This window comes from Erythranthe guttata, chromosome 8, assembly GCF_056151865.1.
Source record: "Erythranthe guttata isolate IM_541 chromosome 8, IM_541, whole genome shotgun sequence".
NCBI classification, from domain to species: domain Eukaryota; kingdom Viridiplantae; phylum Streptophyta; class Magnoliopsida; order Lamiales; family Phrymaceae; genus Erythranthe; species Erythranthe guttata.
This window is the reverse complement of record NC_142540.1, coordinates 25,978,746-26,001,094: the sequence shown is the minus strand read 5'-3', so window position 1 is coordinate 26,001,094 and position 22,349 is coordinate 25,978,746. Positions and strand designations below refer to the sequence as shown.

The window sequence follows — 22,349 nt, the reverse complement described above, 5'->3', positions numbered from 1 at the left end:
GGAACTATTTTAGACTACTTCTGAAAAAACATTGTTTATACTAATTGATTTCTCATTGGAGTATTTAAAAATGATTTTACCTTACGATTTAAGGTAGTTTTTAGGAATTCGAATACAAAAGGAAGAAAGAAAAAATGAGATTGTACGCTAAATGAACAATTCTTATGTGTCGAATATTATCGAAACTAACTTGACAATTTAAAAAATTAAAATTTCAATTTGGAAAAAAAATGAATTTATTTGTGAATAATGAATAAAATCCTTTTGACAAATTTTATGTTGAAAAGAAATAAAGAAATTAAGATGGCCGTACCTAGGCTATATATACAAGTAAAAAATAGGCGTCAGAAAGATCAAGTCTTTTTTTACCTTCCGTTATCACTTATCCGACAATACATCCTCCTCCCTCCGTCTTCTCAACCATTCGTGGGCTTTATGGATTTCAGATTCGATTCCCCTTCCATCGCCGCCGCCACACCACCTGTTACGCCTCGATCTCCGTCGGATTATATCATCTCAATTCGCACAATCCCCCTCCTCTCGATACGCCAATCCCGTCTTACCGATCCCTAATAGGTTTAAATATTCTATCTTCTTTTGTCCCCAATTTTTTATCTTTTCCTTGTTAAAATTCCTCATTGCTCAATTTTATCTTAAGGCGGAATTTTAAGTTAAGTTAGCAGATATCCGGCTAATCTATTATTTTTTTTGGTGGGAGGGGGGCGCCGCCGCCGCCGCCGCTTAAGATATATGAGCGCCTCCACCAGTGAAAACCCTGGGCGTGGGAATAGGGCTAAAGCTAAAAGTACCTCCGGTTGGAGGGCTTTTGACCTTAGTCAAAGACGGAAACAGCTGAATATTGAATCTGCAGATGATTCTGAGTCTGCGGCGTATCCCTTGTTATCAGGCCCACCTGTCGTCCCACAAAGCTTACTTAACAAAAATGGAGTATTATTAGAGAAGAAGCCCTTTTCTTCTGTTGTTGTAGATTCAATGAATTTCCCTTCCTTACTTGATACCCAAAACAGAAACTTTCAAACACCAGTTGTACCACCTACCAATAATTCGATTCCTGTCACAGTTAATAAGGCTTATCAGAAGCTTAAGTTTCTTCATTCGTGGGCGGAAGAAACCTTGATTCTGGATGTCTTGGCTGGTGTTAATAACAATATTGATGAGGCTTTATCTTTACTGCAAGCAATGCTCATCTCTGATGCCAACACCAACCAACTTGAGTCGAGCACGAATCATTTTACAGGAGAATCATCTGCAGATATGAGCATTTCCTCCAACGATATTAAGGAGGATGAGTCACGACCTTCCGTGCAATTACTGGATGCTGCCAAGTCTTTGCCCATTGAACCCGAGTTTGAGTTTGAACAAGATGATGTTTATCTAATTTATCGAAAAGATGCAATAAGGATGACAAGGTATGTATAATATATTTATTGTCTATGTCTACTGCTGGAAAATTTTCTCATTGGCATCTTCTCTCCTAAAACTTTGCTCGTTGTATGATTAGATCAGCTTCTCGTCATTCTAAAGCTGCAAATGATGCATATTTAAGAGGCGACCATACATCCGCGCTTCGTTTCTCACTTAAAGCGCAGGAAGATTGGACTGATGCTGAGAAGCTTAACGCCAAAGCAGCCAAGGAAATCCTGACTCTCAGGAATCATAAAAATGATCCATGGACATTGGATTTGCATGGTCTTCACTCAGCCGAAGCAGTTGAAGCATTGCGTGAACGTTTACAAAATGTTGAAAATCTTGTGAAAAAAACAAATTACTTAGCGACATCAAATGGAGTCCACAAGGAATCAGGCTTGTCAGTTGCTGCATCTGTGCAATCTAATACTTCATTTAAGATGGAAAATTTTGGGAGGCACCATCCCTCATCTAGGCACAGGCCAATGTTATTACAAGTCATAACAGGTATGACATATTTTTCCTAAAAGAAAATCCTGTGGATGAGGCCAGTCCAGTAAATATATGCCGCCACATACTATTATTAGTATGTCAATATTACAAGCACGTTTTTTTTACGCGAATTATAAACATGTTGCCGTCACATATTTTTCAAATACAACAGTATAGAGTTTATGTGGATAGACTGAAATAAATGGCCTGACAAAGTAAGTCTGTTGCTTGGTGATATCTCTTTGACTTGTAGATTGGAAAAAGACTATCTATATGTATATGGCTTTAAAGTAAGGAATATTTTTGGACACAGATTCATATATGTTGCATTTGTGACAGGAAAGGGTAACCATAGCAGGGGAGAAGCTGCACTACCATCAGCTATCAGAAGCTTTCTCACTGAGAATAGGTTAAGTTTCTCTTTTCTTCAATGTTTAATGTCGAAGTTTTTTAATTGGTTGTATTCATGTATGTGGTGCAACAAATACGTGACTGAGACTTTTGATATGTTCTCGATCTGCACTGCAGGTACCATTTTGATGAGACTAGGGCTGGGGTGATCATGATACGGCCCAAGTTGAGATACTAATTCTGCTAATTGCACAACTTAGTTTAACTCATCTACATTGTTCTAGTGCATAAATTTGAATTACTTAGATGTACTTGGTAATCTTCTGCCTTGAAGTCGGGTTTGTGTGAGTGGGAACTTGTACAGTCAACTCTAGAAAGGTTGGTTGTAAATTTTACCCTTATTGTATTAGTTTGGATTCTTTTACTGAAATGAGAGCTCTGCAACATATGTAATTGGATTTAGATTAACCAAAATAGGTTAAAAGTATATGGTACAAACACAGATGAAAAATACAAATAAACACAAGACAAATACAAACAATACATGAGTTAAATAAAGCACAAAATATGCGGTCACTCTAAAAGCCAAACCACTAGTGATATAAAAGGAAACGTAGAAAAGAAGAATAATGTTTTGATGTCAAAGTTCAGAAAGAATGGCAGGGATGTAATGGGACAATTCTGCAGTTAGTGATTGAAAGCCGTTGACGAGCTGGGTGTGAAATTCCTGATCTTCATCTCCAATTAATCGAAAGTGGACACGTATAGCACGCTTGCAAACGGCCATGAACTCAAGGAGTGCTGCAATCAGTTGTTGAAGCTCTTGCGAACGCAGCCTTGTTGCTGGTTCACCAGAAAGAAATGCCGTACAAACACTCAGTACTCCACTGTTCACCTGTTAAAAAGAAATATATCAAATTCCAAAAAACAAAAAACAATGATGTTGATATTGGTATTGATATTGATAACAACGATGTACGCAGGCTCGCTCACCTGAACAGCGACAGAGCCTTGAAGTATCCTCTGCAGGCTCTGGAGACGAGGAAGTTGATCACCTTCGGAGCTGCGAGGTTCTTCAAGTTCATTTCTAAGAGCAGCTGTCCTAGTTTCAATCATCCCAATTGCATTCTCAACTGGAGAGAACTCTAGTGATTCTGATTTCATTACCTCCAGACGATTTACCAAAGCAGGGAAAGAACCCTCTGTCTGCAGCACCGAACGGCGCTTCCATTGGTCTTCCAATCCACCTTGAGTCTTCCCATTTTTTGTGAAAGGTGTATCAAACAAAAATCGGTCAAAAACCCGAGCGCGAACACTCCCAGTAGAAAGTGAGAATATTCTCTCTCTTCTGCTTCCCAAGTCCTCGTCTTCCATAACTGGATCAACTGCAGTTATCTGCAGGTAGCACGCTTCTGCCTGCAGTTCATCGGCTTTCACCTGTCTCGAGTCTGGTATTACGTGCAAAGTTGTACCATCCAATCTCGACTCATATATATGACTTAGCTTCTCCATTATATCACCCAACCTTACATCCCGAGCCTCTCTATATACATACTCCTTCCTGTTCAGCTTCCCAAATTTTTCACCATAGAATCCCACCCTATAGTATGTTGCATCTGCAAAAGGTATGGGACTGGATTCCTGCTCAAGAATTGACTCGTATATATTAGTCAGCATCGTGTGGCACTTGGCCAGCTGCCCGTACGCCCTTCTGCTCTTATACACAGGAATAACAAGTTCTAGGATACTGGCACAGAAATGGTGGAGCTCAGCTTGAGAGAAAAGCTTATTTGCAAGTTGCAAGTACTTGACTGCCGAGTCAACCGTAAGTTTTGAAGCACCATATCCTTCAACCTCAGCTGCTGAAGCCTCAGAACTGATCTCGCCACTGACCATGGGGCAGATTTTGCGCAGCGCACACACGTGATCAGAGCTCCATACTCCGTCATTCCTAAAAACAAGAGCCTGGAAAAATGGGGCACGTCAACAGAATTAATGGTTGGACTTGGACAAGATTAACCTGAATAAAATAATGACGGAGTATTTGAAAGTTACAGTCCATATTTGTTACTGTATGCCCTACTAGTAGTACAAGACATGATCAAGCAAAATGGAAAGGTTTGTATTATAATAATCAGATACAGGTCCAACATCAATCCATATATTATGCCAAAATATAGTACCATCCTCTAAATTTGACCTTAAGTCTCATTTACCCCTGAACTTGTCAAGATAACATTTACTCCTGCATCAAATTTGAATTAATGCTTGGACTTCGACAAAATTAACCTTAACAAAATTTATTTAGTTTCAGTCAATACTGAATACTAATGTACAAAATATGACTCTAGATTGTTTATTTATTAAAAACATATATTAATTTATGAGTTATAAGAAAAGGTACTCGAGCTTGCACTAAGGATACTATTGCAAAATATGTAGGACCTCAGGCGCTACTATTTATCCTAAAACCCATTGGTTCCTGAAGTATAAACCGGTCCATTCCTGAATAGCTTTATGCCTCGTTCAGAATTACCTAATCATATATAATCTTGTTAAAGAAGCCCACAACAGATTAAATTTTTAGGATCTTTGTTTTGGTGTACATGCTATCCAGTAATGCTACTTACAGTTGTTTGATTCAACCTTAATTCTTGACATTTTTTTTAATCTACAATTTAGATATGAAGGTAACCATCTTCGCATATATTGTCAAAAGAGCAAATTAAATGCTTGACGGCAGCCACTGATGGACGTACAAATAGAAGAATCTTACCTGCATCACTACGCCAGCAACAGCAACAGCACACTGTGCTGCTTCAGCCCAAGACTGCATCTCCTGATGTGCATCACATAGATGCAATAACCACATTATGTGAAGATCCGGAACTGGAGCAAATGCCATCGCAAGTTTGTAAAAGCTCTCCGCCGCAGAGTATCTGTCCAGCGTCATGACAGAGGCCTAAAAGAACATTAAAACAATGTCATATCATTTTTTAACAGCAGTTCTACTTCCAAAATTTCAAAACATGTCAAAACCAACATATCAGGATTGTCAGGATATACCAGAAGTGCGTGTTCCAGGCTGGCATCAAGAGCCAAAAGAAGACTATCAGAGAGGACTTTAACTTCTGACCAGGTACAACAGTGCTCTGGTGATTGTTCATTACTGGCAACAAGAGGTTTTTCTGGAAGACCAAACTCTTCAAATATATTAAGGCTCTCAGATTCATCTGCCATTTCCTCCAAAGATTTTCGAAGACGACATGCTTCACCACTTTCTTCTAGAGTTCCATCAGATTTCATATGTGTAACTTGCACTTCAGACATCAACTCTGACAGTGTAATAGTTAGGACAACCCGCAGTCTTGATGTCTGCATAAAGTACGAGAAAGAACTCTGCAAAATGAAATGTAGTTAATTTTGCTGCAGCAATATCAGATACAAGATCAAAAGAACTGAGCAAGTTACAGTTACAAGCCTACCCGAACAAGTATCTGAAGCCCAATAACGGCTCTCTTCCTAACATTGACATTTCGGAAAACTGCAAGTCTAAGAAGATGGAAAGCAATTTGCTTAAGAAAACGGTCATTTTCCCTCGCCATTAGTGTCGCTCCATGAAGCTCAAACACACTATTGAACACAGGAAAGAGAGCTTTCCAAAAGGCCAGAGGTTGGTTGTGCGAAAAGACTATCATAAATATGGAGGTAATGCAATCAAGTTTTCCATAATCTGTAGCAATGGTGTGGGATGCAACAGCCCCTGAAAATTTCTCAATTATTTCCAAAACTTGAAGACTGACAGCAGCACTAAGGTTTTCTTCCCAAAGTTCCTGAAACAAGATAGATGCATCAGATGTTATAGAATTCTTCAGAATCTTCACTATCAATAATCATTATAACTATAAAGATGTTAACTAATTGCATACTATTTGGTATCTATCTACAACTAACAACATACCAACTTTTGCCTCAAGATTGGGTGCAACGATTCTCTTAATGCTAAGGTTGAAGCTCCAATTCTTGAAGATTGGGCCTGAGCAAGAGCTTCCCTCAAGGAATACGGTTGACTAGGAGAGCTTAGTTGAGAGTTGACTCTTTGCCACAAATACCCATTCTCTGGTGTACCCTGAGGCTGCATCAGTTAAGATTTTTTGGATAATTAGCACTTAAAGATGCTGTTAAAACATATCACAGAAAAAGCACGACTAAATGGTGTCACATACTCCAACTTCTTGGCGTGCAGCCTCCAAAAGATAGTGATTAATCGCAGGAGAAAGCCTATCGGAATACTTTGATGGAAAGGGCTTATCTCCTAAAGGACTGCGAGAACTACTGCCCATAAGCATGCTATCGTCAGGTTTTCTGTGCTGCTCAATATGCCGATTGACATTAGATTAAAATTAGATATATTTTCAAGCAGGAGAATCGTGATATCTAGAACACCAGAACCACATGAACATAAAAGGAATCACATATTAAGGTGGCATTGGCTTGAGAGTGCACATGAAGTTAAATTTACCATAGCTTGCAAACCTCGTTTATTTGTTATAATGTTGCATCAGATCCTATAATTCCATTGACACCACCTAATGCAACAACTGCTAGGATTTAACTAATGTACATGAAAACATAGTATTAGATAATTAGGTGATATTATACTTCAGTTCCAATGCCATTTATCTATAAGAAAAACCAACAGACAGAAGGACCAGTATCTACATCATAGATCTGTCAAATTCAAGTAACTAGAGGGACATTGCGCAAGATCCCATAAGCCAGTCCTACCCGGTGTTCCACAATCCAATTAAAAAGAGAGTCCGCATGCCTTTCTCGTAGAATCACTAAATAAACGACCCCAAAAGAGATGATGTGCCAAATTCTTATAAGAACAAATTAAACTTATTATTTTTGGATACTATTTGATATTCCTAGTTAAGTCTAGAATTATGTGTGTGTACGTATTATTGTTATCATTTTGTTTTCCGAATACAGTGGGATGAATTATTTCCTCACAACAAGCATATAACCATATACCTCAAAATGAATTAGGCATTCCTCCAATAGTTTGAAAAATAATCTGGTACGAGCAATGCTTTGCTGCCAAGCTTTGATAAGAGAGGTATCATCCAGATTGCGTATAATTTGCAAAATAGTAATCAGGACCTCACGCTTTTCACTTGAACCCAGATTGTAGAAGACAGGCATTTCATCTAGCATCTGCAAGAATGCAAAAATATATGATCAACTGACATAAAAACAGAAAGTAAATGCAGCATGATATCACAGGTAAGACTACCTTTCTACATCTACAATGGATCTTTCACAATCTATTGCATTAAAAAGACAAGTAAAGAGCAATCGAGTCTGTCTTGAAACGAGGCATATGGCATAAACCATAACAACGAATGTTTACACAATTAGTTGGCGCCATTTATGTTATTCACATGTACTTGCTTATCAAGTTGTAATGCCCCTTTTTAATGAGAAAAGAAGTTATCAGTTAATATTATGCAAAGATAGAAGATTAAAGTATGAGCTCGATGTTCAAGTTCATTTTTCTTTACATTACAGATTTCTAAATCCAAGGGAAAGATAGAGAAGCTATAATAAATCAAGAGAGAAAGGATTTGCAAGAGTATAAAAACATAATCAAACGTCTACAATTAAGTAAAAGAAAAGAATGGAATATGTGCAGCAAATAAAAAGGTCATAATTTCTCCATGTATTGCAAAAATTATGAAAAAGAAATTCAACGACTACGCTGGACAGATGACTCTTCAATACATTATTTAAACTAACAGTTATTAAAAGCCAATTATTGTTAGGGTTAATGCTTAAAAGCCGTGCTTTTACGCAATGAATTTATGTGGTGTGTTGAGTACAGCTAACACATAGAAGATCAACTTGCCGGCACTTATAACATACAAGTAGAATAGTCAAGGTAGTTAAAATCTCAATGAAAATACTAAAATCCTAGGACTTTACACTACCATCTACCTTGTTAAATCCTACTGGAATCCTAATCCAAACAAAATCATTCAAGTTTGGGAGTAAAATCCTTAAAATCTACAATTATACTATGATTTCAACGGTTTTATATTGGGATAGTTATTGAGTCAATAATCTCGGTAAATTGGATTATGACATTTTATAGTTATGGAGATTAATTATTGAAGGAATTTGCGTCTCACTTATTGGGATTGACGGAGGGATTTTACGTTTTGATTTTGATTTCAACAAAGTCCTGAGTAACTGAATTTTATCTCCAACAAATCAAACTTCTCTTCTAGAGATAACCAATATTCCATGTGATATGTAAAGTATGACAAAGCTTTCCACAGAAAATTCTCAAAATTGCGCTTTCTAAAAAGACAAAATAACTCATGCAGAATACTCTTATAACATATATATTTTACCAACACATAAAACCTACTTGTTAACAAAATATCAACAGTATGAACTTGCATAGTGAACAATAGAGAAACACAAATAAATTGCATACCTGGCCCACAAGGGGAAAATATAATTGAGCTATATAAAGTTTATCTTCCAGCTTTTGGTAGCGGATGTCAAACTCATGCTTGCACAATAGAACCACCAACATTCTAGCTGCCTAAGAGTAGTCAAATAAGGATACATAAGAATTCAGGAAAACCTCTCAGAGAACATGAGTGAACTGAAACAATGAGGAAGTTTTTCTTAAGAAAGCAATACACTTTAGAACTCTGATCTTTATATGTCTAGCCGTTAAATGGTACTGCACTCACCTTTGCCCGCATGGATAAATCCTCGTGGTCCCAAGTGAGGAAAATCTCTTGTATAAGAATAGATGAAAGGTAATTTCTGTAATGTAAAAAGTACCAGAAAATATATCTGAATCAGCAGAAGGAAGTCAACCCAATTAGGATAAGTAATGCCAAACACATTTGTTTAGTAATGAAACTCATTCGAATAATTCGCAAAGGAAAATGAGTATAACTGTTGCATAAAGATAATACTTAACTAAAAGCAATTGAACAAATACGAGCATAAAATAAATCAACTCAAATGTGGATTACGACACCCAATTGAACTATTTCAAGGATTATATTTCACTTGTCAGTCACACACCTCAAAGGAACTTCCGATCAAGTAATTGTGAAATGTTTAGATTGTTTATGCACAACATTATTTTCTAGGATTTTCCTCAACATATGTGTGTGTGTGTGTGATATATGTATTCTCCTTTCTTTCTTCAGTTCTAATTCAAGTGCTAACATGAGTTTGACATCCACACACACATATACATATATATATACATATATGTACACATACATACATACATACATACATACATACACACACACACACACACACACACACACACACACACACACACACACACACACATATATATATATATATATATATATATATATATATATATATATATATATATATATGTGTGTGTGTGTGTGTGTGTGTGTGTGTGTGTGTGTGTGTTTGTGTGTGTGTGTGTGTCAATATACATGTGAGAAATACATAGATTTCAAAAATGGTCCATTCATAATCCAGTTCTAATTCGTTTAACATTATCAACACTTCCTCGCATGTTGAATATGGAAATAACACGTTGGAGTTTTCACTTAAACAATGGAAATTAAAACTCAGTTGATTTCTTCATATGGAAGCGAGATATGAAATAATTGAGATTGAATCCTTTTTTTGAATCTTGATCCAAGTCGAACTTTGGAATCTGACAATAGTTGAACAGATGCGTATTGTGCCATTTAAACATGAAAAACCAAAAATAGAGCAGGCTTGATAAAGCTGCTGTAATACGACAATGACAATGACTGTGCATGACATGATACTGACAATCAAACTTCAAAGAGGCTACAGCAATGCAACATAATTGGAAGTTCCAAATGTTACCTATCCGAAGGGTCTCTTCCAGGCATTTCTACAAAAAGATCATGATCACATAAAATCTGCAAGAATGTAAGCTTGCAATCATGCAGCACCGATTGACATACACCAGAGAACTTATCAAGGTACAGAGACACCTATAAACAATAAAAACAGTTGAACTCAAAGTCAAACCAACGGTAAGTTGTAGAAGATGGAGTGAAAAATGGAAGGTAGATATCAAATATTTTACTGCAAGACAAAGAAAAGAACAAACATAAAAGAGGAAAATATTAGTTCTAAGCAATCAGTGCAGTCCAAAATTTGGACTCAGGACTCAGGAGAATTTGGACTCGGGAAAATCCGTACCAAACACAAAAGCTGAAATGGGCATTTTAGTCAGAGATCCAATAATCTAAAGCTGAAATGATGTGTTAATATTTGATAAACGAAACAACTTATGCCCTCCATCAAATTAACCTTAATTAGCATAGGAATTCTAAAAGACTTGCCTATAGTACACATGTACCCAGTACATATGTTACATGACATTATATAGGAGTCAAATAACACTTTCCACTCAATAAGTTTCTTGAAACATTTTGAGTGGACTAAACTATCCTTCAAGAAATTTTTTGAGTGCTTCACAGTTTAAATGACAGCAGTTTCGCACATGAAACATAAAGAAGAATGAAATGTTAGATGGAGAACAATGTATCGGTCCAGTAATTCAAGAGAAGTAGTAAGCATACCAGTTCAAAAACTTGGCGAGGCTCTATAGTAGACAAAAGATCGTAACAAAAGAAAGCCAAGCTACTATTTAGATACTTGGCCAAGCCTAGACCTTTTTTACAGCGCTCGTGAACTTCCGTTAGAAGGCAATCGTACAATTGCATTATACATCTAAAGACACCTTCTTTCAACTGCATTGGAGGAACATCTTCCCCTGCAAAAAAAATTGGAAAAGGGAAGACTCTACGTTTAGCACATTAGACCATGACATCAAACTGATTTAAGCAAGTATGTCTAATGTCATAAAATTGGTTAGTACACCATCCACTGATATTGCAGAACATGCTATTGAACCTTTCAAATTGACTTCTGGGTACCACTAATAATTTCAAACTTCAGCAATAATCCTCTCTCTAATGTTGAATATCCCCATTACCATCCTAGATTCTAAGGGAAATACCTCCTCCTCTTTTAACATAGGCATTCATTCAACCAAAGAAATATTTGTTGAATTACACGTGATAAAAACATATTCTTGACCACTATTTTATCCAAGTAAAATGGAAGTGGTATAGCGACCTTCCTTTAACTGCCGCATAAAACTAAGTCGATTTCAAATGGTTTGTCCCGGATTTGTAACGTGTTAGAAGATATTTGCGAGTCTATTTAATATGATTGGTCACTTCAATATCATTGACATCTAAAGATATAATTATGGCACTTGGACACAATTGCACGGTTTGACAAGGCCATGTTTTTTTAGAGAAAAATATAAATATGGATTCAGAATTAAATCACAATTTCCGAAAACATCATGAAAATTATTAGTAGCAGACATCCCCCATTATCACTTGGTATGAAATTTAGTAAAATCAATATATTGATTTTCCTGGCATCATTTGGAATATAGCACACAATGTCATATATGAGATACATCAAGATCTTTAATTTAAAAGAAAGTATAAAATAAAATTGCTGTTGTCAATATAGTTTTGTACATTTTTATTGTTGTAGTCGATATAGTTCCAGATTGGACCATTTTTATTGACTTCTTACTTGAAGTTAATCCAATGACTAAATAACACATTTAAACAAATATTTTGATACTTATAATGTAACAAACATGTTCATTTGCAAAATATAACAATTAACCAATAATGGCTCATAATATAACATAGTCCTCGAGATGGAATAAGTTTCAGGAGTCCTGTAATTTTATTCTAACCTTAAATGAAAAAATTTATCAACTATACCAGTATCGGAAAGTTACTGTTATGGGAACATAGAACATTGTTCATCAAATCGCAGATGACTAAATAATTAGATAACGAGATGACAGCAATAGTGTAAGATACAAGGCTTGATCAAAGGCAAGATTACCTGATGGAAGATTGTGATAGAACAACCGAGTCTGCTCTAATGCTATTGATTTGACAATAAGTTCAAGAAAAAACCAAGCCATAGCCAGTACATCATCATAAACTGGACCAACACGGTAACCTTTGGCCTGAGTTCAAAATGGGGTAGAAGAAAACACAAGCAATGAGCATCAGTTTCATATATCATAACAAATATATATATATATATATATATATATATATATATATATATATATATATATATATATATATATATATATATATATATATAATTCGCAACATGAAATGTCAAAAATACATAATCGTAAAGAAATGATTAACTAATTGCGAAAAGTTTATATCTCGGGCGACCAAACTGTCCGCCCTAAGTTGCAGTGCCACTCAGAACAGTTTGAACTAGGTCGTGGTGACACGAGCCTAATACTCCAAGATCCATTACAAGCCAAAGGTCTTACACAGATAATTTGAACGTTTTAGTGATCAAGTTCATAAATTTTCTAATTTTCAACCACTAATACAAAAGGACATGGGTTTATGTATGACACAAGGACATGGGTTTATGTATTATACCATATTGCAATTGCACGTGAAAACTGAAAACTTGTATATCAGAATTCAATAGTTAGAACCCTTCCAGATATGTATGAATCAAAATTCCAAGCACTTAACCAAGTTTAAATTTAGTTCACGACAGACACTTTAGTTTCAAATGCAACAATAGTGATACCGTTAAAAGTATAATTGATTGATTTCATATCTTAACAGTACTTGGAACATGTGATACACATAAATTTCACATTTGTTTAGGTTCTATGCACACTCAGTCTGCCTCATTTTTGCCAACTATGTACCACCAATTGATAATTATAATTAGACTATAATCAACAGGGTTATAGGGAAAATACATTGATATCGAGTGTCATCGTGAGTACTTAATAGAGTATGAATAGACTCTGAAATCATGAAGTACTTCAATTTTTACTTCAACCTAGTTTATTTCGAGGGTGTACTACTGAAAGCAAAGACCTAAAAATCTCAAACTTAATTTACCTTGCTGCGGGCCAAACTTCCCCACACTGTGGATAAACCAGGGTAGACAGGTGGTTGACGACCCCCAAAATCATCGAAAGCAAAGTCAACGTAGTTTACAAGGAAAAGATTTCTTTCACCATCATCTACGGACTCTTGCTGCACCCTGTGGAAAAGAAAACAAAAAAAAAAAAAAAAAAAAACTCTGTATTAACAAAATTTGATCCTGGATGCCATTGTTACACAATATAACAGAGTGATGCAACAACAGTTCGTCTGCTGACCCGTTTAGCTACATAAGCAAGTGAAATATAAAGCAAAAAGTCGCAATAATTTGCAGCAATTTGGAGGGCATATGAGCAAAATCACAAATCATACCGTGTTAAGATATTAACCATTGCTCTGAAGGCTGCAACCTGAATGGCAGAATAAATACGACAAATAAATATTATGCAACCAAACTACTTTTAGAGGCCAATACAAAACACATCAAGGAAATAAATACAGCAACATTTCTCAGATTAGAGAGAAAACAGAGTAGAAAAATCTAGTCATTTTCTACGAATCCACCTGTAGAGTCTCTCCACCATTGCCAATGAGGTGGAGAAGCATGTTTAAGATTGGCTGAAGAAACTGGAGCAAAGCTGTTGAATCAACATTCTTCAGACTGTTGATTGCCTGCAACACAGAAGAACTCAAGTTTTTATAATAGAAGATCCAACATTCAACTCCATGTAAAATAATTTATACGGCAATCAACAATCATTCAGATATAAATACGAATGTGAAAAGAAATTATTTCTCATAATTTCAGGGATCAAGCCAATCTCTACAGAGAAAACAATCTTGTTCCTGAAATCTCATCAGTGCCTTTTACAGGAAGATAAATTTGCACACATTCAAGGCAACTTCAACTAGGATACAAAGACAACCAAGGCTCTTTAATGTGTTTCCGAACAAAGGAAAACCTTCCACAAAATCCTCAATTTAGTTACATAGGGGTATTTAGTATTGAGTTTAATAACTAGTGTAAAGAAAGTCATTTATTAAGTTTTAAGAAGCACAATAAAATAAAAGGCATATGAACGCGGTGGCATACATGAAAGATAGCTAGATGTATATCTTTAGGCCATTTTCTCAACAAAGAAAAATTGAACATTAGAGTCACAAATTAACCTCAAGAAGCTCAGATCCCCAAGGTGGACTTGTTCGGAGAATGTGCCTGTCGTACTCAAGGAAAAAGTCTCTGATACGCTCACTTATTGCGTACACTGATGAACATAAACGTAGCCGGAGCCTAAATACATTTTTTCCATCCTCCAAGTACTCTACCCTCTCCTGCAAAACAGTGGGAGACAACTAAGAAATTGACGTAGAAATAATGTTGGTGTTGCTAAATTGGCTTATAAACTGACAATATTATTCTACTAAATGAAATTCAACAACAGAAGCCACGCATGAAATTAAATCAGCCGTCATGAACGCCAATCTGCCCATGCATGGAAAGAATGGGCCACTAATAGGATTCTAAGTGGCTCGTTTAACTTCAAGAAGTTGACATCAACTTAGTCTAAATGTTAACAGGTAGAACTGAAACAGGGTAGATTCAACTCTCTGGGCAATTAACTTGATGACAGAATGACACGATTACTACCAAGAATAACTAGTTTTAGTCACTGATGAAAACATGCTGAAGGTGTTGCATGGCTTATGAAAAGCAAAATAGAAATTACTGACACGGATAAACAAATTCAAGTTGTTGTCAGCATACCCTGCTATCTTGTAGATAATGTGGAACCAACTCTCTCATCAGGGGCAGTGAAATATCTGATTTCAACCTGCAATAAAGCAATAAAAATTGAATACATGATGCAATCTATAGTTATATGTTTAGTCTCATCTTAAGAAAAATTGAGTACAAATTAAAAAAAATAATATGCAATCCTAGTCTTTGCATGACATGAAAAAATAAATAGTATGTAAACCAGCATGTCTTTCAGTTGTTGTTCTATGGTATCAAAGCCACTGTTTGTTCTGAGGGTCGGCGACAAAGGTTGGACCCCCAATTTTGAACATAATTATAGGGTCCCAAAATTTTTGTATACTCTTTTATCTTTATATATTAGTATTCTATTAATTAAATAAGATATACTTATTCTTGGTTCCCTAATTGCGAAATCAGCCCAAATTAATAAGATTAACCTCATATAAGTAATCCAAAGCCTAATTAAATAATGAATTCAAATATATCATGCATCAATACTTCTTTTTCACGACAATCAGTATCACTCTAACTAATAATATGATGTCTGCATGACCGCGAAAACACAATTAACAAAGGTAACCCCATCTCTCTTCCTCCTCTAACCAATTCATTATATTGGGCATTTGAGTGTCTTGAACGCCAACCTTAGAATTAAGAAGTTCATTTTAAGAGGACTAATCACTCTTGAATCATGCAGTCAGTGGTTTATCAGTTTGAATAATCAATTTGAAACATCATATTCTAAAGATTATCATTTTTGTTTGTTTATACATTTGTCTCCAACACTCAAATCATAAGACATGACTGCTGCCATAAAACAGGCTTAGTAACTTACAAATACCAATCTGACAATATAAAGTTTATGATCACATTTGAGATTTGCAATTTATTTGAATCAGTGTATATCATGCAAAACAAAGCACTTGTATTCGACCACATAATAGACTATCGTATCAACTGCTTTAAAATAAACTGATGCAATACTAAAGTGGTTGTTATATGTTCATAATGTGGTAAGTTATTGCACGCAAGTTTATGATACACTGTTATCAATTAAAGCAGAGTAGCAGCATCATGATTTATAAGCAACAAGAAAGAGACAAGTTTATCTTTCTAAAATGATATACATAAGACCAGAGAATGGCAATTACATACTGCGCATGAGTGGATAAAGGAAGTGATGCATATCCTACAACCACCTGCAATGATTTGAAAAGTAGCTTCCAATGAGAAGACATGGTAAGAGAGGTACAAAAACAGAAATAGAGTTACACAAGAAATTGAAGTAGGTGGACAGATGCTGAAGTAGAAGACATCTAAAATATGTTGGCTTTGCTGGTTTACTCCTCGTTCGGTTTACATGGATTGAATTAATTTGGATAAGACTGGATTGTATTAGTTCTCTATTTTGGCTAACTACTCAGTTACTAAGTAGTTTGGTTCCTTGTATTAGATCTAGTATCAGAACTGTTAAAATCTGGTTTCAAATGTGTTTTCCAATAACATCCCTCATTTAACAAGAATAATAACCTAATTTGTATCATTTTATTTTTACGATAAAATCGTCTTTTCCATTTTTGTAACTACTTACAAAATTAATTGCATGTGCTGGGGTAGCTACTAATTTTCTTGAATAATAACATTTAATTGTGGGCTTCAGCTTTTATCGCGGGGATGAATAGTTTGATTCGTGTCAACGGAACATGTTACTAACTACTACTACTTAGTTAATCGTGGCAACCAAACAAGGTCTAAAAGGTAAAAAAGGGTAGAGATGCTAGATATATTGCCTCAATAATAATGAAAAAAGCACTTACGGGCTTTGGAGCTTCAATTTTCGTTTGAAGGTCAACATGAAAGAAAGTGAACAAAAGGTGATGCATCGGGGTCCAAATGGCAGGCAGCGAAACCTTAATTTCATCATGGTAGCAGGCAACTCTAGATCCAACAGCAACTTGAGTATGTGTCCATTTCTGAAATGTGGAGTCTGGTTCCCTCGGATGCATTGCCTGAAGCAAACTATATACTACAGATCTTTTTTCACAAATCAAACTGTTTCAACAATATGTTATATAAATTTACCTCCAGTGGTGGTCTGCGGATATCTCCATCATCCTTTCTCAGCTCAACTCGTATAAACAAATTTCTTTTTCTACTCATGCTTACACTCAAAGGATACACATAAAGACAATGAAAAAGCTGCAAGAAAGGCTCATTCCTCGAAGTTATCCGAAAGTCAAAAGCCTGGAACTGTAAAAAGAAAAATATGGCTCAACCTGAGGGTGCAATATAAGAAATATTAACAGAAAGAAATTAGATAAGCAAAAACCGCTAACAAGCTTTCACGTATAAAGGAAATCAATCACAAGAGAGCAATTTCCTCCATATTTTGATATTTGCAGCTACTGACATGAATCTCTAACAAATTACAGTAATGAATTTTTATAAAGCATTGAACTGATGCTTACATCATTACTGACGCGATCTGTCAAACCGTGAGTTATTGATCCGTTCCGCTCCAGCTCTATCTTTTCAGAGGAATGTGAATCCAAATCAGCATTCTGCCTTCCATCAGTTCTGTAACTGGGAGATTTTGTGAAGGTGGTATCAGACGCATTGTGATGACCAGCCAAATCACTGTTTATACTTCTGGTTTCAAAAGATTTTTCAGAATCAACTTGGCCAGATTGGAGCTTTTCAATCTCCAGTCTTAAGATACCTTTAACTGGTTTATGAACCTTTCGCTTAGGATCCTAACAGTAAGACAACATCAGTCAGTTCCATGAGAAACAAACAATCAAAACATTGTGTTGAGTCTCAAAGTAAAGACTGTAATAGCAGCAAAAATGGAACACCCAACTGTTGATGCCCCTCCCAAGAGAGAGGTGAGTTTCATTTAGTTAAAACTTCAGACCAGTCGGGGTTGGGGGGGGGGGGGGGGGGGGGGGGGTGTCGAACTTATTTTTTTCCATCAAGTAGTTCTTGTGGTCTAATAGGCTGTTTCTTATAATAAAATAGAGTAGGAAGATGGATTCTATGGTTTTCCAGATTTACCCAATTAACCTTTTTCTTTTCTTGGCAATGTATATTTATTTGAAAACCTAAGAAAAAATTACTCTCTCCCAAAGAAATCAATGCATAATTCTTTTCTCTAACAAGCCGAGAAAAAATATTGAAACATCATAACATTAGAACAATAGAAGTGAAGTGAAAAGTTAGAGGTTGTGTTTATGGAAAAGTGTGTTTATGGATTGAACAATATTTCATTCCAACACGTTTGGACTATTTTGGCATATTTCTCTTAGAGATGAAATGAGACAATAAAATTAGAGATTAGCTTTTTTAGCAAAGGTTGGGGTTAGTGAGAGTGAGATGTAACCAGGAGTGACTCCTCAGTATAGCCTTCTTTGACTTTGCTCAGATTTGACACTTCAACTACAACGGAGTTTCCACCAGAATATCCGAGCTTCCCATCCAATGTGATCTTTGCAACTGGTTCAGCAGCACCCTCTTGAATCGAACCTGAAATACTAGTAATGAGTGGACTGCTGGGAGAACTAGACCCACCAGACGAAGAAGTAACACCACTATCGAAAAGTGGGATGATTGCCCAGGCAAAGGGCTCCCTGTAAGGCATGATTCGGGACCAAACTTGTAGTTTTTGTTTCTCCCTCTCAGTAAGATGAACCTGTTTGCCATTGAGAAACAAAAGGCAAAGAGCAAAAGTGAATACAACAACTTTGCATTTAATTACAAAGTTTATTGGAAAATAACGCTATAACAGTTCTATCAATCCGGAGCAGACATAGGAAGTTCAAAAAAACTCATTATATTTACAATTAAAGAACATACCATTTTTCCTGTCTTTCATGCCAATAAAAAATAACACGAAGTAATACATTTAAGCTCATTACAAGTTCTAAAGTTGTTGCCCTCTTTTTCATTTAAAGCATTTTTTTTTAATCATCTTATTGAGAAATGGCAATAATCAGCTTGAGCTAACAGATGTGGTGGTGCTTACTGGTTCTTTACGTGAATAAACAGATGAAGTCACTCCACCTTCCTCAGTGGCAGGCTTTTCCAACTGGATAAGCAAACAAACTGATGCTGATGGTACATCTACACGGAAAATTCCACGAGCCTCAACAGAATTGCTTGTCTGTTAATTGGACATGCAATGAGCCAATCTCGTACTTCATTTAAATTATGTGAAAATATAACACGACATAACAAAATGATCAAAAACAAGAACCGGAAAAACATGAATTTACCTCTTGCACATCAGCTGGTAACATGTGAAAATTGAAATCCTCTGAAAGTTTTTCCCTTCTCTCCCTATTATATAGACAAATTGTGCCATAAAATGGCTCTACACGAAAACTTCTGTATTTCAGATTCAGAAATAGTTTGAAGCTCAAAGAGCCCCAAAGAAAAAAATAAATACATAACAGGACAGTAGTAATGCCATGTCACTCCACTGAAATACAAACTCACCGACAAACCCAGCTTGAAATGACAAAGATAGCACTTTCACGGCAATCCTCAGCCCACTACAAAGACAAACCAATATATCAAAGAGAGAGGGAAGAAAGTAGAGCATGAGGGAAGATGCAATTAGAAGAAAAATATATGCTAGATGCAACTTATGCACACACATTCATTGAGTTAGAGAGACCTGGTATACTGAAATATGTTAGTAGCGGGGATTCGTTGGCCAAATATTGTTGATCTCTCATTGTCCCAGTCAAAAACAGGTTCATATGCCGGCAGGGGAGATTGTCCAAGATGCTGCAAGCCGTTTATAATAACGTCAATAAGTTACAACTTTTAAGAAATGCTAGGCACAAAGATTCTGGTAAAAAAAATCATACACGGAGCTTCAAAATCTCTGCAGTTGATGAATCATAATAATTTGGTCCTGAAAAATGACTCCCAGATGTACTTGCCATTTCTTCTTCAGTTGAATCTCGTAGCTTAGTTCTTCTCGCATTAGCCAACTCCATTTCTACAAAGTGGTGAGAAAAGAATCCTTGAGTAATGTACACATTCCCTAGCATTGATAGATATGAGAAAAGGCAAAGTAAAGTGGCAGAGTTGGGGTAATTGTTTCAAAAGGATTTTTTTTTTTGATTGGCCTTATAATAGGGCTTAATTGTTTCAGAAGTATAATTTCTGTAAAAGGAGGATTTTGTGATTTCATTATTGCAACAACTCGCACCAGTACAATACAAAGGATGGACTCTGTTCTTATCAACGGATGGATTCTGCCAAACAGTGATATTGGGAATAATCATGTGAAGACCCTTTGGTAAAATGTGGACTCAAAGCTAATTAAAAGAGAAAAAGGAAATGTAGATATATATGGTTGCAATACTGGCCAGCAAGAGGATTAGAACAAATAATAACATGTGGATTTTTACTTCAAATGTTTGTCCAGATAAACGAATAGAAAAATAAGTGATCTTCTCTACTAACCCGTTTCCATATCAGTATCCGGCCCCTCGAATATCTGATTGTGAAATGTGACGGGGCCAGTGCTTTCATAGTGGCCATACTTGTGTTCATCTCTAACCCAGTCAGCCCCATAGCTCTGAACTAGCTCATTTAAATGTGGCCACTGCTCCAAGTTTTCGTCAAGCTGCAATATAGTAACAACAAACAAAAGAAAACCCCATCGGCTGATTAATAAGGAACTGGAAAATGCCAGAGAAAAGCTTCTTGTTAGAGATGCATATTCAACTATCTACAAGCAAACACCCGATATATAAGGAACACAGAACTCACCAGCGGGTCCATCTGAAAGCAATTAGCAAAGGACTGGCGTGGAATCCTTCGAAAACGAAGCCCACTGGCCAACGAATTATCCATGGAAGAAAACTAAAGTAAATGACCTAAAAACCAAGTGGAGAAATAAAATTAAATGAAACTGTTAGATGAGTGTAGGACAGTCATGAAGTAGAAATTCAAAAAAACAAAAGGAGAAGAAGAATTTACCCGGAAAATGCAGATCTGGTTTAGTTTCTAGGTTAAATGTTGCTTAAAAATGTCAGGCGCAGAGCAATGGATGCGGGTCCCCCATGAGGGTTTGTTCGGGAGAGTTTGTTTGCAAATGTAGTAGAAAACAGAGTAGGGGTGATGAATGTAGCGAAGTTGGCGGCGGTTGGTGGTGGGCGAAGTGAATAGCGGCTGCGTCGGGAGTGATAAACTTTCCTTTCCACAATACATACACAAACAATTATTCAAAATCTCTTCTGTCTGTCTATTAACCCTTTTCAGGCTAGTACAGCAAAGCACACCTTTTTTAGCTTTCACACCATTTTTATTCCCCCACATGACATGACATGATTGTTCTTGTTTTTTGGGTGCTGGAATTCCAGTGCCATTCGCTTTGCAGTGTGTGTTTATAGTTCTTCAATTTTTTGTTTGGTTTCATTTTCAATTTGTATTCATTAAAATAATAAAATATGTTTGCTAAATGATTATATATTCTTCTCAAAATCATAATTATACATTTATTTCTTTTTAAATTTACCCTCTTTGCTTTTTTTTTTAACGATATAAATTCATAAAAATACGTTGGCTCAACTTTCGGGTTTGCATTTACATTTTTTTTATTTTTTGGAAAATTGGTTTTTGTGAAGAATTTAAAAATAAAATAGTGTTCGTTTGTATCTTATTAGTAAAAGTAAGGTTGCTCGTGCTAAATTGTAGGAAATTTTTCCCGCTCATTTGATTGTTATAATTTTCATTTATTTATTTAATTATTTATTTTTATCAAAATTGTCATTTTTACTTGACATTAATTTGATGGAAAAATTATTAAATTGTTTAGAAAAATATTTGGTTCTTATCTTATTAATAACAGTAAAGTTGTTCCTTATAAACTCTTGAGATTTAATGGTATCATTGATTTACAATAAATTTACTGATGCCTGTTATGGGTTATAAAGAAGAAGATTCATCAAACTTCAACATGAACTGAGATAAGGTCAATATACAACCATATTATATCAAAAATATAAAGTTAAATTGATAAATATGGCAAAAAAAATTTATGGATGGGGATTATTATCAATATATATAGCAAAATATCAAAATGAAATGAAACTTCAATTTTATCGTTTAAATTGAACTTTACTTTGTATTAATTTACTTTGTATTAATTTTACTTCAATCCCGTGCATTGCACGGGCCAAAATTCTAGTTTTGAGAAGAGAACATCTATTGCAGGTTTTATATTTTAGTGTTCGTTGAATTATATTTTTTTATTTTTCAATCACCAG

General features: G+C 35.7%; 2 protein-coding genes across 3 annotated transcripts; one reads left to right on the top strand and one right to left on the bottom strand.

Moving 5' to 3' along the window:
* Positions 1 to 347: 347 nt before the first annotated feature.
* LOC105965315 (smr (Small MutS Related) domain-containing protein) lies at positions 348 to 2,719 on the top strand. Its single transcript, XM_012989856.2, has 4 exons — positions 348 to 1,430; positions 1,523 to 1,935; positions 2,260 to 2,329; positions 2,449 to 2,719. Exons 1-4 carry the CDS (start codon positions 751 to 753, stop codon positions 2,507 to 2,509), a joined length of 1,224 nt encoding a protein of 407 aa, XP_012845310.2. The 5' UTR covers positions 348 to 750; the 3' UTR covers positions 2,510 to 2,719.
* On the bottom strand, positions 2,718 to 21,600 carry SPK1 (guanyl-nucleotide exchange factor). Of its 2 annotated transcripts, none has more exons than XM_012989855.2 (31): positions 21,061 to 21,600; positions 20,851 to 20,957; positions 20,542 to 20,704; positions 19,938 to 20,071; positions 19,742 to 19,854; positions 19,561 to 19,616; positions 19,338 to 19,435; positions 19,088 to 19,225; positions 18,446 to 18,754; positions 17,535 to 17,819; positions 17,149 to 17,316; positions 16,884 to 17,075; positions 16,222 to 16,265; positions 15,073 to 15,139; positions 14,478 to 14,639; positions 13,872 to 13,979; positions 13,680 to 13,717; positions 13,323 to 13,467; positions 12,274 to 12,400; positions 10,914 to 11,107; positions 10,189 to 10,319; positions 9,042 to 9,117; positions 8,777 to 8,887; positions 7,309 to 7,491; positions 6,498 to 6,641; positions 6,233 to 6,406; positions 5,757 to 6,104; positions 5,338 to 5,670; positions 5,048 to 5,233; positions 3,265 to 4,236; positions 2,718 to 3,166 (listed from the first exon to the last, which is right to left on the bottom strand). In XM_012989855.2, exons 2-31 carry the CDS (start codon positions 20,932 to 20,934, stop codon positions 2,912 to 2,914), a joined length of 5,538 nt encoding a protein of 1,845 aa, XP_012845309.1. In that variant the 5' UTR covers positions 20,935 to 20,957; positions 21,061 to 21,600; the 3' UTR covers positions 2,718 to 2,911. The 2 variants fall into 2 exon arrangements, with proteins under 2 accessions (XP_012845309.1, XP_088678726.1); XM_088822600.1 differs by having other exon boundaries at positions 19,338 to 19,446; positions 21,061 to 21,517.
* Positions 21,601 to 22,349: the final 749 nt, after the last annotated feature.

What these genes read in the sequence shown, in the direction of transcription:
- LOC105965315 (XM_012989856.2), top strand. Translation starts at nt 751, where the DNA reads ATGAGCGCCTCCACCAGTGAAAACCCTGGGCGTGGGAATAGGGCTAAA. An exon ending in GTTATTACAAGTCATAACAG is followed by an intron (nt 1,936 to 2,259) that starts GTATGACATATT and finishes CATTTGTGACAG; the next exon opens with GAAAGGGTAACCATAGCAGG. An exon ending in AGCTTTCTCACTGAGAATAG is followed by an intron (nt 2,330 to 2,448) that starts GTTAAGTTTCTC and finishes TCTGCACTGCAG; the next exon opens with GTACCATTTTGATGAGACTA.
- SPK1 (XM_012989855.2), bottom strand. Translation starts at nt 20,934, where the DNA reads ATGGATAATTCGTTGGCCAGTGGGCTTCGTTTTCGAAGGATTCCACGC. An exon ending in AACATATTTCAGTATACCAG is followed by an intron (nt 19,617 to 19,741) that starts GTCTCTCTAACT and finishes TTGTCTTTGTAG; the next exon opens with TGGGCTGAGGATTGCCGTGA. An exon ending in ATGGTTAATATCTTAACACG is followed by an intron (nt 13,468 to 13,679) that starts GTATGATTTGTG and finishes TCTTTTCCACAG; the next exon opens with GGTGCAGCAAGAGTCCGTAG.